A 17,500-nucleotide genomic window follows, 5' to 3' on the forward strand; every position below is an offset into this window, starting at 1 on the left:
TGTTGTGTGTTCAGAGATGCTCTTCTGCAGAGCTCGGTTGTAACTAGTGGTTATTTGAGTTACTGTTGCCTTTTTATCAGCTTAACCAGTCTGGCTATTCTCCTCTGACATCAACATTTACACCCACAGAACTAACCCAGAAGAACCCAGAATCAAGCGAGCAAAAGCTGCACTGGGAATTGCGTCCATGACTATGGCAAACTCTTATGGTGGTCATACAGTATTTTCTTAAGAACTCAGAATAAGAAAGTAAATAAACATTATTATTTAGACATTAAAAACAAAGCAAATATTGCTCAATTAGAAAAAAACATATAGATTTATTTGTATCTCAAACATCATGGTTATTCCGGATATATGGGGGCTGAAGTTGTGCTTATATATTAAATGCCATGCCAATAATACTTGCTTATGGAAATTGGATAATTTAATAGGAAGTTTAGAAATATTATAATTACATACTAACCAGGCCCGGATTAAGAACTCAGGGGCCCCTGGGCACATTGTATTGTAGGGCCCCCTACCTGGCCGCACCCCAATAGTTGAATTTAAAAAATAAGAATAATATAATAATTTTTAAATAAAATTAATCTATAATTTGTTGCCCACATATTTAAATAAATGATATATAGTACATATGTATTTATAGTCTGCAAAGATTTAAATTATTTTTCAAAGCATTAAATAGAAATACTAATAAAACTACATATATATATATATATATATATATATATATATATATATATATATATATATATATATATATATATATTTTTTTTTTTTTTTTTTTTTTTTTAAGGGTATTTTAGTGTATTGCTTTTAAAAACTTATAAAGCATATTATTGCCATGGCATATAACGCACAATGCTTCTCCAATCCAGTTCTATGAATCTGAGTTCTATGAATCTGAGTCTTTCATAATACAAACACTGATTTACTCTCTCTCTCCTCTCCCTGTATTTTCTCTACTCTTCTCGTGATGAAAACTTGATTATAAACCTAAAAGTATCCGAAATCACAGACACTATACCTCTTCTCTCCCCTCTCTCTCCTCTTCTTGGCCTTTCTCTCTCTCTCCCTCTCTCTCTCCCTTTCTGTCTGTCTCTCACACGATGAATCCAGTCCGCGCTGCGCTGCCGTTAGCCTCCTCCGCCTGATTAATGCTAGCTTCTCATCTTTTAAAGTTACCATAACGTCTTCTTCTGTACCCTCATTCTCCTGATCACGGGTCTGTTTAAAGAAGGTGTGTATGGAAAATGCCTCAATAAAGATGCCTCCTCTCCTCTTTCTCTCGCGTTTGCTAAATCCACTTGTCCACTCATTTTTGATCTATGACAGATAAAGTCCGCTCAGTTTAGTGCGGGTTATTACAAAACTGACGTTTCCGCGCTTGACCAATTACAGCATTCTGTTAAGTTAAAGAAAGAAAGGCAATTTAAATATAATAATAATATTAATATGTGATCGCGATTTTTTTGCTCAGAGGAAATACAGTTGTCTGAGCAATAGAGTTTTTGAAGAGAGGGAGTATAATAAGGCTAAACATTATTAAATACCCACGAGACACTTGTGACTTTATATCACATTTGCATTATTTTTAAAAAATGTTTCTTTCCTGTTAAAAATAAATATATTTCCAATCTGATATGTAATGGGGAGAAAAAAAAGTAGCACGAGTTAAACTGATGGTGGATTCGAACCGATGTTATGTGTAATCGCGTCAAAAGTTGGTGCTGTGTGCCTTACAAGGTGCGCCACTGCGGCTGAATTATCACACTGCTCTTTACTCATCTTGTCTCTATCAATCAGGCATCGATAGGCGTAAACCCTGAATAGCTTAGTCCAACTGGATGCGCTATTTGCAATTAGCCTGAAAAGACACTCCGAAATTGTCTTTTTTTCTCCCCCCTCGCAGGGGCCCCTAGTGCGCACGGGCCCCTGGGCCTGTGCCCATAAGGCCCATTGGTTAATCCGGCCCTGATACTAACAAAAAAGGGAGACTTTGGAGAAAATATACTTGGGAATCGCATTCCAAAGGGAATCAGGATCATTTAAAAACTGCCTCAACCAACTTATCTTGAATGTACTATTCATAGAAGAAAAGTCAAGAAAGTTTAGACCCTCATAACAAAAAGATTTTTACACAAGGGTATCTCTGGTAGCCGACATCGTCTTATCTTTTGGGAAAAGCCTGTGTCATTTCCGGTCAGAAAAACGGTCAGATCTTGCCAGGGATATTTATAATTTCTAGCATGACTGTATATTTATATATTTTGTATTGTGTAATGTATTGCTATTATTAATGTGTAGTGATGATTATATTGTTAAATGATGTCGAAAATAATAAATAATACAAAGAAATAAACGGAGTGCAAAGCCTTTATGATAAATGACCTGTTCAATAGATTTTCTATTTCATAGATAATGAAAACTCTGTAATATCAACGAACTATAATGTCGCAGGCATTAAAACGTAAGTCATGAAATAAAGAAACCGATTTATTGTAATGCTAAGCTAAAATGCTCAAGACGGGTCTCTTTACGAGGGCATGTGCTACTTCATTGACTGCTGAGGTAAATTATCTAGATTTATAACTAAATGCAGTACTAGATGTATTGTATTTGTGGTCCCGCTTATCTTCATTCTGCTTGATTGCACAACATCTTTCTCGCCGGCGTGTGTTTTGTCCACGCGCTCGAGAACATCTCGTGCTGCTCAACCGTTTGAACGCACAGATCTAAAGAACTGCGCAGGAGGAAACCAGAGAGGGGCGTTGCTTCTACAGGCTCCGACTAATCAAATAACGCCATAATCCTAGGTGGCTTACACTCACCCAATAAAAGCTCGCTTTATTCCACCGAGCTCATCCGGTGCTATAAAAGTGGCCACGAGTTGGTACAGTAGACGAGAGTCCATCTTGGAAAGCGGCTTTTCAGCGCCAATATTTTACAGTAAGCCGGTTAATTTGAAATTTATTCGCATGCTTTATCGTCTTGCAGTATATAAAGTGTAATTAAAACGCGTATGCGGTTGAGTGTTACGTGAAAAAGCTGGTTTAATATATTTGTATTTCGTCTTTGCAAACGAATGATGGTTCGAAAGCCTAACGTTAGCTTTGCATGCTGCGTTAGCAGCTAACGTTAGCAGTCGGCGTGAATGAAGGTTTTGTCTATAATATTCAAAAAGCATGCGATTTAAATGCGACTCTAAACAACTTCTGCATTTCAAGTTTGTTTTTCTGTCGTATTTATCGAGCTGAGTCTAGATTTTGAGCTTTTGCGTTGACCTAACATCATAGCCATGCTGCTTTTCTTTTATTCAGCCTCAGCGCGCGGTCTGACTCCATGTAGTAACTAAACTTGTATTTTATAATCTAAAGGCGATCCAAATCTACTAAAAATGGCCGACGAGCAGTTCATGGAGACCTCCGAGAACGGGAATGAGGAGAACCTGAACGGAGGAGAGGCCGCGGGGGAGAACGGAGCCGGTGAGGGACTGCAGATCGACGCCAGCAAGTGCGAAGAAGATGCCGGGTGAGAAATCCCTTGTTTGTGTTCGTTTAATATCTGTCTTATGTTTTAAATCATATTTGTGATCGTCTTGTGTTTGTAAGTGGGACGGGAAAGGGTTCTGCTCTGTGCTCCTGTACGGCGGTCATTGTGCTCATTGTTGGACGTGAGGCTGTTTGGGGTTCATTCACAATGGCGTGGGGCAGCAGATGTTTTATTTGTCGATACGCATAGCGATTGAGTTCGATGTACTGTGATAAAAGCTCAAACATTATGCTTTAAGTGACTCTTTTTAACGCAATGATGAAAATTAAGACGTCCATGTAGTGAAATGCATTATTAGCACAATTGTGGACGTTTGCTGTTGCCAAGCAACAAGGCAGTAGTATGGTTTGCGTCTACTCTGCCTCGTCCAATCAGGCTTTAAAATGAGATTTGTATGATCAAAAGAGCAGAGCCAGAGAGAAAGAACGAAATTTAATATGTTTAAAGACTTTATGGCTCTTAACTTGATGATACGATCATAATTTTAAAACCTGATTTTTGAATCGAGGATTGTAATAGTTTTTAAACTTAATAAAAAACAAAGGTGTATTATAAATTACTTTACGCACACTTATACAGAGCCATAGAGAGGGGGGAAACCAAATATAAAGGCTTTTCGTTAGCATGCTTGGGCCTATTTGCCAAACTTGTTTTTTTTTTTTTTTTTTATACACGTGTGTGTGTGTGTGTGTGTGTGTGTGTGTGTGTGTGTATAATTGTGGAGTATTTGAGCTACACTTTTGATTCTTAACCAGCTAGCTACAATAAGAGTCATCACTCTTTTATTAGAAAACTATTTATAATTAGACAAAAGTAAACCATGCTTTTGAAATGGTGGTTTGGGTAGAAAACCATATTACCCATGCTTCAAATTCAGGAGTAACCCCTGCCCACTCGTGAAAGGATGAGTTAGATGCCCCAACACTCAGATCTTGAAGTATGCACGTTGCAGTACGTGGCAAACTGGGTGCAATTTAAAGTATAGATAAGTGGTGCGGGTTCAACTTTGTACAGTAGTTTGTTACCCTTTGTGCAGAAAACTACGTTACCCATTACTTTAATAAAATTGAATGGGTACCTATGCTCATTTGCAGGAAAGCATGGCGAAGTCCACATGTTTTAATGCGTTTTTTTTTTGTGTACAATCCAGTAAGAATCAAATAATTAAAAAAAAAACTTCAGTTTAGTCCAAGTTTTTTGTTTAAACTAGTGTGCAGAAAACTATTACCCATGATGCTTTACTCAAGTCCAAACTATCATTTGAGAATCTCTGAATCTCAAACGATCTCGCTATACAAAGATTGTACGATCATCATTTTAAAACCTGATATTGAATTAAGGATTGTAATGTTTATGTACTTAACAAAAAATTACAAGAGTGTCATAAATGGATCGATGTTGACTGACCGTCTGGGATGGTTGAAGTAACTGTACAGTCTTTGATTGCAAACCAGCTAGCTACAATGAGAATCACTACTCTATTAGAAAACCATGTATAATTGGTAGACAAAAGTAATGCCTGTAAACTTCGAAATGGGTTGTTGGTCAAAACTACAATGCCCATGATTCTAAAGGTATTGAATAGCTCCGCCCACTCAATAAATAAGAAGCCCCTACACTCAGAACTTATAAATCATGTATGCATCTTGCAGTACATGGAAAACTAGATGCAATTAAGTATAGAGGAGTAGTGCAGGTTATATTTTGATCTATAGTTTATTGAAGCTCTGCACAACTAGGTTTTTTTTTATTTATTTATTTTTTTTAATCAAATCAAATGGGTAGCTATGCTCATTTGCAGGAGAGCACTGCAAAGTCCTCAATATTTCAGATGCATTTTTCATGAGCTGTGTAAATGTTTTTTAGTACTAGGGGCTATGATTACATGATATTAAACTGAAATTAAAATAAATAGGCTGGTTAATGTCAATCTGAACGTAAATCTTTATTTGATAGTCAACCGTATTTGTGAAACCATGCATTGTGCTTAATGGGAGTTGACTGCACTACATTTTTTATTAACTTTTTTTTTTTTTTCCTCCAGTATTGCAAGCTTTAGCTGATGGAGCATGCATTTATAAATTTATTTACTTTTAGATTTTGTTCTCTTTGGTTAGCTGCAAGTTATAATTAAGTTTGCTATTGAAAATTTAAGCTTGCACTTTTTATAAATTGTTATGATTGGTAATTACAGGATCTCATCAACATGTTTATATTGTTTTTCCCCCTCTTCTGTGCAGTAAAATGTTTGTTGGAGGACTCAGCTGGGACACCAGTAAGAAAGACCTAAAGGACTACTTCTCGAAGTTTGGTGAGGTGATGGACTGCACCATCAAGATGGATTCAAACACTGGTCGGTCACGAGGGTTTGGCTTCATCTTGTTCAAAGAATCAGACAGCGTGGACAGGGTATGAACACCTCTGCTTCTCCTTACTTTGTTTATATTGACCTTATTTATGACATGCGATTTGGGTTTGGTCTCTTTAACTTATGCCGTTTGTTGTTCCTTGTCATTTCTCACATGAGCAACTGAATCAGAAGTTTGAAAACGCGAAAAAAAGAGTGCAATACTGCAGTAATTGTACTATTATTATTATTATTATTATTATTATTATTATTATTATTTGTTTTTTTTGTTAAATTAAATTCCCACCTCATTTTCCCCAATTTACTGAGTTTACGGTCTGCTTTTGAAATGTTGCTATTTAATAATTTTTGTTTTTTTATAATCTATTTCAATATCAATTTTCCAATATTAGCCCAATTTCTCATTCTTAAAGCAAAATGTATTTCTAATTTACCCTCAATTTTTAAATTTGTTCATAAGTTTGTTTTGTTAGGTTTTAATTTTCATTCAGTTGTATTAGTTTTTAGTTCATGTCGTTTCTTTACGTTTGTACCGTTTACAATAGGGGTGCTACACCCTGTTCCTGAAGATTAGGGGTGTCCATACTCTGGCCTGGAGGGTCGGTGACCTGGAAAGTTTAGCTACAACTTCAATCAAACACCTAAACCAGCTAATCAAGCTTATTGTAGATATACTAGAAATGTTCTGGCAGGTGTGTTGGAGCTAAACTCAGCAGAACACTGGCCCTCCAGGACCAAGTTTGGATACCCCTGCTATAGATCAACCTTCATGCAGATTTCAGCTTTTACCCTAATCTAACACACCTGAACCAATTAGTTAAATCAGAACAGCACTTTATTACAGGCAGGTGTGTTTGATTAGGGTTAGAGCTAAAATCTGCTGGATAATACTTGTCTCTATCTGTGTGATACTTCATAGGAATGAGATTTTATTATTATTTTTTTTTTGTACGTGTATAGATGGATAATCAGTCTTTTATTCAACAATCATAAAAAAAGTAGTGTTTTACTTTAATAAATTGTCACTGCAAAATATTTTGCTAATATATGAATTGTAAATTTTTATTTTTTTTCTATTAGCAAAATAATTATCAATATTTGCTATCATATCTCACTAGACAACTTTTCACCTCAGTCTCATGATATTAGTCTTGTGAGATCTTGTCACATCCCTAATTTTGCCTTTCCAATTGTTTATTCATCCCCTCCTAATCGTGAAAAAAAAGTTTTTTCATTGAAGAATAAAGTCAGATGTTTTATTCTTCTGCTGTTGTCTAATCTCAGGTGCTGCAGCAGAAGGAACACAGGCTAGATGGCCGACAGATCGACCCTAAGAGAGCCATGGCCATAAAGAAAGAGCCCGTCAAGAAGATCTTTGTTGGTGGCCTTAACCCTGAAACCACAGAAGAGAAGATCCGTGAATACTTCGGCTCCTTTGGAGAGGTGTGTGTTTTGACCATTTGATTAATTAAAAGTGGTGTCGATCAGATTTATTAATGCATAATCAATGCTTTTCAGATCGAAACTATTGAACTTCCAACTGATCCCAAGACCAGCAAACGGAGGGGTTTCGTTTTTATTACATTCAAGGAAGAGTTCGCCGTCAAGAAGATCCTGGAGAAGAAATACCATAATGTTTGTGGAAGCAAGGTAATTTTATTTCACTTTTATTTTTCTCTCTTGGTTTAGTTTTTATTTTAAACATGCAAAGTTTAGTGGAAAATATTACTTTATTTTTGTATACAGATGGGAGTTATCGACACTGTAATATCCGTATAATTTTCCAATGCTATTTTGAGCTATTATTATTATTATTATTATTATTATTTTAAATTAAATAATTTTTACGGTTTCATTTTAATATTAATTCTCTTTACAGGCCACTAGATGGTGTTGAACTTATCTTTCTCTTCCTTTTCCCTTTAAAGTGGGGCCACCTTCATTTTAAGGGGTAGTTAACCCGAATTACAATTGTTATTCACAGAGGAGCACAAATGTTTGAAAAAAATCAAGTAAAGCGCAGAAATTATTATTATTATTATTTATTTTTTTATACATGTTACAAAACTGGGTGTGTGTGATAGCTGCAGTCAATGTCAACAACGTAATATCCTGGTTTTTCTGCTGCAATATTGTTATAGATTGGCAGCATTATTCTGTTGTCTTCAAACATGCCACTAGATGGTGGTGTTGGATTTAGTTTTGAACCCATCAATCTGCACCTGTAACCCAAAACTAGTTTAAAGAAAGCTTACGATGTCAGAGGTTGCAGGTTTTTTCAGTGCAGCTTGATTCAGTTTGGCTTAATTTCCACCTGTCTTGTCTGATTTCAGTGTGAGATCAAAATCGCTCAGCCCAAGGAGATCTACCAGCAGCAGCAGTTTGGGGCCCGTGGTGGAGGATTCGGGGGCCGCGGCCGGGGGCGTGGAGGTGAGACTTTTGCATTTTATTAATCTCTCACCTGCTACAGTGTCTACATATGCTCCTATAGTGGAATTTTGTTTTTTCTAATCTAATTAACTCTTAACAAGAGCTTCATCTAAAGTACACACACCATGTAAAAAAAAAAAATAATAATAATAATTACACACAGACTTCCAAGTATACTGTTTACGATATGAAACTTAAAGTATATGCACTAAACTTCATATCAAGAATACATAATTTTATACCTTATTGATTTAAAGTAATATTTTTATTATTATAATCATCATTTTTTCCCTCATCCTCCCCTTAAATTTGTGAGCTGCTGATCAGGAAAATTAAACATTTGCTGATGATTTCCTTCAGGTCCAGGCCAGAGCTGGAACCAGGGCTATAACAACTACTGGAATCAGGGTTATGGGGGTCAGGGCTACGGATACGGTGGCCAGCAAGGCTATGGAGGTTATGGAGGATACGGCAACTATGATTACTCCTCTGGATACTATGGTTATGGCAGTGGTTATGACTACAGTAAGTGCAACTTTAGGTATGATCTAATGATTGTCTGTGGTGGTTTGTATTGCATTTTAATTAATTTATGTATATTTTTCAAGCTGACCAAGGAGCTGCAAGCTATGGAAAGACACCCAGACGTGGAGGCCACCAGAGTGGCTACAAGCCATACTGAACTCGCACACAACAGGTACTGCTGCTTTTTAATGTTTTGCTTTTATTATTAAGAGCTTGGTATGAAATGTTGACCATATAGATTTTATTTATAACCTCCATAATAACTGAAATCTGTTTATTATATGAGGTTTATTATATTACATTTTTCATTTTTATATATATATATATATATATATATATATATATATATATATATATATATATATATATATATATATATATATATATATATATATAAATTTTTTTTTTTTTTTTTTTAATGCATTTTTGTCATTTGTACCGTTGTATTACTTTAATCTTGTAGTATCTAATTGTTACTAAGAAATTTTATAATGCATAGCTTTGTTTCCCTTTTTAGTATGTCAAGTAACTTAAGTGTAGTTCTTGTAGTATTATTATTATTATTATTATTATATACTGACTGAGCTTGTTTCTTTCCAGAACTGAAGTATTCCCAAAAAGCAGAGTCTGACCACAACGCTGACAACCGTTCACACAAACACACAGACTCTTTCCTTTAACCGGATGAGACATGACCCATTTGTACAGAACAGCTGAATAGGGGAAGCAGCGTCACACTTCCACATTTTTATTTTAATTTTATTTTCCTTTTGTCCACATTTCCAGCAATGGAAGTGTTATTTTTACTGTACTTTTTGGTACCTTTTTTGAATAATGTTATTGTATGGTTGTATTTTACATGTCTACTGGATTTGCCACATTGAGGTTCGGGAGCTGCCAGAGCTTTTGAAATAAAACGATTTTGAGTAAATTTTTCTCAATGTTTCCAGATGTTTACTATGCTTTTTCTGCTTCCTGTTGTTGCATAGCGTAGGAGAGTCTTTTTAAAAAACAAAAAAAAAACATCCAGTGAATGTCAGCGTTTTGGGTAATATCTAATAGTGACTGGAAGTGTCCGCTCTTTTGTTGGCTTTTCATTTTAATCCTGTTTCTTTTATTTTGTTTGACTTGCCTGCTGGGTTATGATGCTTCAGTTTGTCAATTTGGATTTATTTGCTAGTGACCAGCATTGTTGCTTACTGAAATCTCATTCCTATAGTGCTTTTTGGTAGAAAATAAATGATTTGTAAGTTTTTGGAAGTGTTCTTGTTTACTGGATAACATTAATGTTAACTTGTCATGGATAACATGTAATGTTAACAACTTTGATTGTGACAGTTGCTTTTTATTTTAATGCAATGATTACATTTTAAAACCTAAGCACCTCTTCACTTGATGAAAGCCACGTAAATTCTTGTTTGCATCTATTTTTTTTTAAATGGGACTTGATGATGAAATGCAGTAGATTATGCTTATTAATTATGCTAGTACAGAGTAGCTGCATAATTAAATCTTGCATTTTAATACAAACTCCTAAGAGTATGACTTAAGGTGGGTCTGGTTCAGGTTGTAAACAGGTTTTTAAGCATCAAAACAAATGCAATCCAGTATCAAATGAGGACTAAGACTAGTTACCTGTAGAAAATGCTAAAATCATTCACTATTAGAACAAATGTTATAGACAACACCTTTTTCTAGACTATTCACTGATCAGACTCCAATATAGGTTAATTGTCTAATGATTCTTGGAACCATTTTCTTTTTGCAAAAACAATGGCGTTATACAAAATACATGACATTTAACCATGTTTAGATTTCATATGTAAAAAGAAAAAAAAAAAGTTAATGCATATAGCAAAAATTACCATTAGTATTTTTTTTTCAGCAATTGCAAAATATGTTAGCTCTAGTTGTGAACATATTGTGTCATATGCCAGATTTCAGTGGCTCTTGGGCTGTGTAACGCCAATATTTGCACTTATTTGTCATTAATTGATATTTTCTTTAAAGTTACTGGAGACTGCACTGTGAATACATGCGTTTAGTATTTAGAGTATATTAATGCACTTTTGTAGATTTATTTTGAAAAAGAAAAACATCTTAGGACTAGGAGTAGTTTTGAGTGTTCACACTGAAGATTTCTGGGGGAAAACGTATATAACCCGAAAACTTGAGGTGCATACTTGCAGTAGGCTACATGAAAAAACAGTATTTGGACAAAAGTAGTAGTAACCTAATCGTGTAGACTCCAAGAAACTGCTCAAATATAAATTTTGCTTTTGTTTGAACATTAAGCACCAAAATACGACAAAGCAACACAATTCAGTATGAATCCTCTATTATATTTTACCTAACACGAATCGCTTCAGCGAATCGGTTCGTTTGAATTATGACTAAAGTTTACAGACGTATTTAGGCAAGGTTTTATGTGTTATTTAGTTTTTTGTGAATATATATAGATAAAAATAGATCGTTTCGGGTAAATAAAATACTTTTCCAACATGAATTTGCTTTTGTTTGAACGAAAAACGTCAGATCCCGACAAAAACTGAATAATTCAGTTCCATTTAACTGCACAACTCGAATTCAGCGAATCAGTTCGTTGAATTTTGACTAAATACATGTCACTGAAATATTTAGGGCAGGTTTTATGTGTTATTTATTGATTATTTGTATCAATAAATGCATAAAAACGTATATTTTCGGTTTTCGGTTAATCAACCGATATCAATTCAATCAGCTCTTCTGAATCGTTTGGAGAACCGATTCTATGTAATGAATCAATTTGTGTGATTGGACTCACCTGTGTTGAGGTTAAAGTAAACACGCGGTCAGATAGCAAAACAAAAAAACGTAAATATTAAGGAAATATAAATCGACGCCACAACGTTAGAATAACGCAATGAAGACGTTCATTAAGGGTCCGATTAACTATCACTCGATTGATTTAGCATGCCAATTTACCCGAAACAAACCGAAGGACGTTACTCAGGTAAGATTTTATATGAGTGACTCGATAAATGTAATAACGTTAACATTTCAGCTGTGTGTGTATCTTTATACTGTAATGACAAATGTGGGAAAATGTGTTTAAAGTTAAAGGAATATATCATTTTGTTGTGTGTATTTTATGTTGTCGTCCAGAAGAGGTCGCTAGCTGGCAATAAAAGAGGGGGGAACCGTTAATAAAATGGACGACCTTAGTGATTGAATGAACAAGGTTGATCTATAAAATCTATATATTAGGTCATTAGGACTGCACATTGGTAATTTTTGGTCATTTATAGTTAGGTTAAGGCCAGGTTAATCCCATGTAAAATAATCCGATTATTTCATTTAAGATTTTATTAAAAATGTCATTGGTAATACTTTACAAAAAGGTTAATGTTAGTTAATGCATTTACTTACACTAATAAACAATGAACAGTACATTTATTACAGTATTTGTTCATGTTAGTAACATTAGTAAATGACAATCCAGTTGTTCACTGCTAGTTCATGTTAACTCACGATGCATTAACTAATGTTGCATAAATGTGGATGTTAATAATGCATCTCAAAACATAAACTGACAAAGGAAGCATATGTTAACAATATATTAAAATATCTCTATATATTTCAAAACAACTAGCCAGAGTTGTGGAAGCAGAAAAATATCAATCTGTAAACATTTTTTATATTTTAAATGAGGGAAATAAACATGCGGTACGGATGTGACAAAAAAGGTCTGCAAGTTTACAGTATACAAAATTCTTTGTAGAAATTCTGTGAATTAAACTGCACACCCCAATAGAAACGATGCTAATGAAAAGGAGAAGAGTTGGATCACTGTAGAACAAACATGACAGATTTTATTTGATTTTTTTACATTTTTACATTTATGAGGAAAAAGTGTTGTTATGGATGTGACGGATGTGAAATTGCCACTTGTGTGACTTTGTCAGTGTTTTCAAAAAATTATGTTTGATTTTGCCAGAGACATTTTTCAGTATTTTTAAAGCACTGTAAAATACAAACCTACACAAAAAACGCAGAAACGGTTTTGCTATTTTGGTGAAATTATTTATTTATTTTCATGGCAAGGCTGAGACTTGCATGCAATTGCTCATTAGTAAATATTAAACAATGATTAATACATGCTGTACAAGTATAGATCACTGTTAGTTCATGCTAGTAAATACATTAACTAATGAAACCTTATTATAAAGTGTGGCCATGACATTTTTAATTTGCCCCAACAAGCAGTCATTTAGAAAAACAAAAAACAGAGTTATAAATTTGTTTTTGTATATCATTTACCATGAAATATTTAGTTATTTTTAATTGTTTATATTTGTATTAATTTAGTATTTAATTACATGTTATATTAACAATACAATTTAATTACTTAAAAACATTTGTATTTAAATTAAGATCTGTATGACCAGGACATGTGCAATTTCGGTCATTAAAACTGTTAATTAATTGTCAAAAAATATATAAAAACGGTGAGAAAATCATCTTGGTGCTCATAAACCTTAATTAATTAAAGTAAAAAAAAAATCACAAACTAACAATGAAATGTGTATTTGTATCATCTAACGCTACACTCTCAGAAATAAAGGTATGGGAGTGGTCACTGGGGCCGGACCTTTTCAAAAGGTAAACATTTCAGGGCTCGAAATTAACCTTTTTTCTTGGTAGTACTGGCGCTCCTAACTTCAGAAATGTAGGCGCACCAGACAAAATGTAGTCGCACCTACCAAAAAAAAAATTGATTTACATGAACTGATTCTATTTTATATTAACACCCTAATCACAACTAACAAATAAACAAAAATTTGCATGCGCACATCACCGGCCAGCTGCACGCATGCACTGCTTGATGTGAACGAGATGAAGGGAGTTAACAATATGCTGTATATCAGTCGCATGACTGACAGCATCGTGACTATTAAATGAAGGATTAAATAACGTTAGAACGTCTCGTGCTTAAAATGTGTAGATTCAGTGGCAAACACTGTTCCCGGAAAACTCCATACCACATCTGGCTTTACAGTGAATCTTTTAGTCATTTTCATTGCAGATTTTAAACTCTGGAAGTCTTTTATCCACTCTTCGAAAAGTGTAAATGCTGGATTGACATTCATTACATGATCACTAATCAGACGTGTCATTATTTGTAACTTTAGGTGCTTTCTAAAACTACATCTCTCAGTGTTGTTCATTCTCTCGTATCGGAACTGAGTGATTGACAGCTGATTTTAACCAATCCATTCGCATTCTGTTCTAGCGCAGTAGGCCAATAAGAAGAGCTTGAAGGTGGGACAAGCATTGCAGGGTTTGTTTACAGCAGCAAGTTGACATGTCAACTGTTTTAAACCATTCCTGAATTTCTGCATTTGGTGTTTTTAGGTGCAAAGATGCTTAAAGCTGCGTTCACACTGGACTTTTGAGGTTGCATAGATAATATTTCGGGTGCATGTGCGACCAAAATGGTCGCAATTTGGAGATCTGCATTTGTACTTAAAGGGTCCATATTGGTACCTCAAAAGTATATATTAGTACCTAAAAATTTAAGAGGAACACTTTTGTACTTTTTAGGTATTAATTTGTACCCTAGAGCAGGGATTCCCAAACTTTTTTATTCCGGGACCCACCTAGGCAAGTAATTCAATCTCAAGACCCACCATAATATTTTAATATGGAAAAATGGGTAAAAAAAAGTATCCATTCAAAGCTGTCTAATGTGTTTGGATTTCGCGATTTGATATGCACAAAATGAGGCTCGAAGTGCTTTTTGTGGGATGCTGGCTGTAACTGTGATCATTTTTTTTTGTTGAAAAAGATACTTTTTTTTTTTATTTTTTTAGAAGAGAATATGATCAACCTTTGATCAAGCCCCGTCACATCGCAGTAAATTCCACTGCTAGTTTGTAGTCGTAAGAAACTAAATAGCTTTTTGATCGACTACTACAAGCTGGGAAAACGTCAGATAAATATGCCAATGCAATTAACGTCATCGCTGAATAGATCTCATATTTACACATTTGCTTGAGGAAGGAATGATGGGGGTAGTTACATTACTATTACTATTTTCCATAACATCTATGCCCTTCTATAACATTAGCTGACGTTAAAACTAACAGATAGCACTATAGCTATTTATTGATCAGCAATCTGTCAACGCTGGGATGTAAAACATATGGGACAACAAATAGCTTCAAATGATAGAATACATAGCAAACATTAGAAAGTATTGACAATAAAATAAAAAGTTTAGCCTATTAAAATCAATGGCCTATACAGAAATTAAATAAAGCTATTAAATATATTACACTTTTAATTGTATTTGCATATTGATTAAAGTTACTATAGTTATTTAGTGAAGAGCAGCTAGTGAATCTCTCATTGTGTTTTGTTTGATAACAGAGGTGTTCATGTAAGAATGCACAATCTATAATGAAGCATTCGACTACTTTAGTAACTGTTTGTGCTCATTTAAGAGAAAATTAATAGTGTTTAAAATAAAACACGCAGGACAGAGCAAAAAAAAAAAAAAAAAGAGCACTTTTCCGACTGTCCCTTACTAAGAGCTCCACTCAGCGCGAGCTCTCCTGGCTAAACGCAGATTGCGAGGGCTCAAACCGAACAGTGGTGTTAATGTCGAGCGAAAAAAAAAAAAGAAAAAGGCAGCTGTGAAACATAACCAGCTTTGTCTTTTTGTAGGAAACACACTTTAGATATTTTTAGGGTTAGAGGTTTTTGAGTCATTGCCGTCTATGGTGCTGGTTTTGATTCATCGCAATGTAAATATAGCTGCAGCTATGTGACTTTGCGCGACCCACCTTTGTTCACTGTGCGACCCACAGTTTGAAAACCTCTGCCCTAGAGGTATCAATATGGACCTTTTTTGGCACAAATTTGTACCTTTTGAAAAGGGACCACCGCAGTGACAGCTCGTGTACATTAATTTCTAAGAGTGTACGATAAAATTTAATAAATACCAAAAATATTGCTCAATGTTGTTATTAGTTGATGGTTGATGTATTAACTAACAATAACCACTGATCATAAGCCATAATTTTTGCTACCTAACAAACATTGTTAACATTACATGATACTGTATCAATACAACTAATGTATTCTAATGTAAAATTGTCATAAAAATTTGTTTTAATCACTCGAGAGAGTCAAATAATTAGCAATTTAAACATTGTTACTCAAACCACATACACACACACATACTAATTATTTCTAATAGTTTTAATTCACTTTTAAATCAGGTTATGCATCAGACGAGCAAATGGGTCATTTTGGTAATTTGGTCATTAAAATGAATAGTGAGAAATTAACGCTAATTGAACTGTGGGAAATATCGTTAGTGATCCTGCATTAAATGAGATTGTCCAGCATTGGTGTGTGTTTGGGAAACAGGCTCAGTTTAAGCGTATGAGTTTCGATTACTCAGAGATGTTGTTTAATTGTGCCAGAAGAGGAATATCTGTTGAATACTCATGCCACTTGTCATAACAAACCATCACATGCTAGGAATACAGAGTAATTTTAGCATGAGGTGAGTTAGGTGTTAAAGATGCGCTCCGTCATTCAGAAAGTTGGATGTTTAGGAGGACAAACAAGTTTTACTGTGCATTTGACTGCAGTTTAGAAGCCTTGCTAAATGACCAATGACTTGCTAAAACCTGGCCATTTAAAAAAAAATACTATAGTAATTTCTAGTAAATAATGTTTTAATCCATATTATTGAATTGATCTTGTGTGGTGGTACTATGGCCCAATCCCACTTTTATTTTTGTACCCCTTCCTATTCTCCTTGAAACAGAGTGTGAATGGAAAGGGATTCAAAATGTACCTCTAACGCCCCGTTTACACTAGTGCGTTTTAGTTTTAAAACGGCGTTGTAGAATGAAAACGATCCGCGTCCACTCGCGTTTTACCCAGCGTTTCTGAACAGCTCTCCGTCCACACCAAAACGCTGAAAACGCACATCACGTGACCACACACACACTCTCGGGCAAGCACTCCAGCATTTCTACCCAGATGAGAGCTCTGCTTGTCGGACTGCTCATCAAGCATCTCCCGCTGGATCTAATCTCACTATATTTGCTAAACTTGATATTTCATTCATGTTGTTGTGTTTATCTAACGACATAGGCCAATTCCCTGACTTTGGTCATTGGAATCTATTAAGTTACTTGTTCACGGGTAACATGTTTTGGTTAAGCGCAAAGATAAGTTAATGATTAATCCAGGTACATTGACTGATCGCTTGTCTTTATTTCCTACAATGTATAAACTTATTGTATGTTATACTTTTATAATTATCGATTATTAAAACTGATATTCAGCAAAAGAGAGGGTGCGTTTCGTATTTTCACTGAAACTGAAAGGAGGCAGTTGTTATCGGCTCCGTTTTGTTATAAATATCCACACAGTGAAGATGACGCTCATATATGCAGCACGACGCCTCAACATTTCTGCTGTCTGTTAAGTTGCTAATATTAAAAAGAAAATAGGCAGTTCCTTAAATCATGTTTACATTTTATTGTTGAGAAAGTGAAACAACGTAGCCAGGGTGATGTGAATGAAGTTATAAAGTACACTGTTCCCTGTGAAGATTGA

At 34.8% G+C, this 17,500-nt stretch overlaps 1 protein-coding gene and 1 long non-coding RNA gene across 2 annotated transcripts in view; both read left to right on the forward strand.

The window, feature by feature from the left end:
- The window catches only part of LOC147838686 (uncharacterized), a 1,589,207-nt gene that overhangs the window by 1,535,006 nt on the left and 36,701 nt on the right, over positions 1-17,500 (forward strand). The gene's annotated exons all lie outside the window — the stretch shown is intronic.
- Positions 2,922-10,132, forward strand: hnrnpabb (heterogeneous nuclear ribonucleoprotein A/Bb). The gene is given in 9 exon segments (NM_213302.1): positions 2,922-2,952; positions 3,381-3,534; positions 5,796-5,964; positions 7,208-7,366; positions 7,442-7,573; positions 8,257-8,353; positions 8,714-8,878; positions 8,962-9,050; positions 9,479-10,132. Coding segments are annotated over 7 exon segments (930 nt in total). The 5' UTR covers positions 2,922-2,952; positions 3,381-3,400; the 3' UTR covers positions 9,036-9,050; positions 9,479-10,132.

Source organism: Danio rerio, chromosome 21 (genome assembly GCF_052040795.2).
Source record: "Danio rerio strain M-AB ecotype USA chromosome 21, GRCz13ab, whole genome shotgun sequence".
In the NCBI taxonomy this organism is placed as follows: domain Eukaryota; kingdom Metazoa; phylum Chordata; class Actinopteri; order Cypriniformes; family Danionidae; genus Danio; species Danio rerio.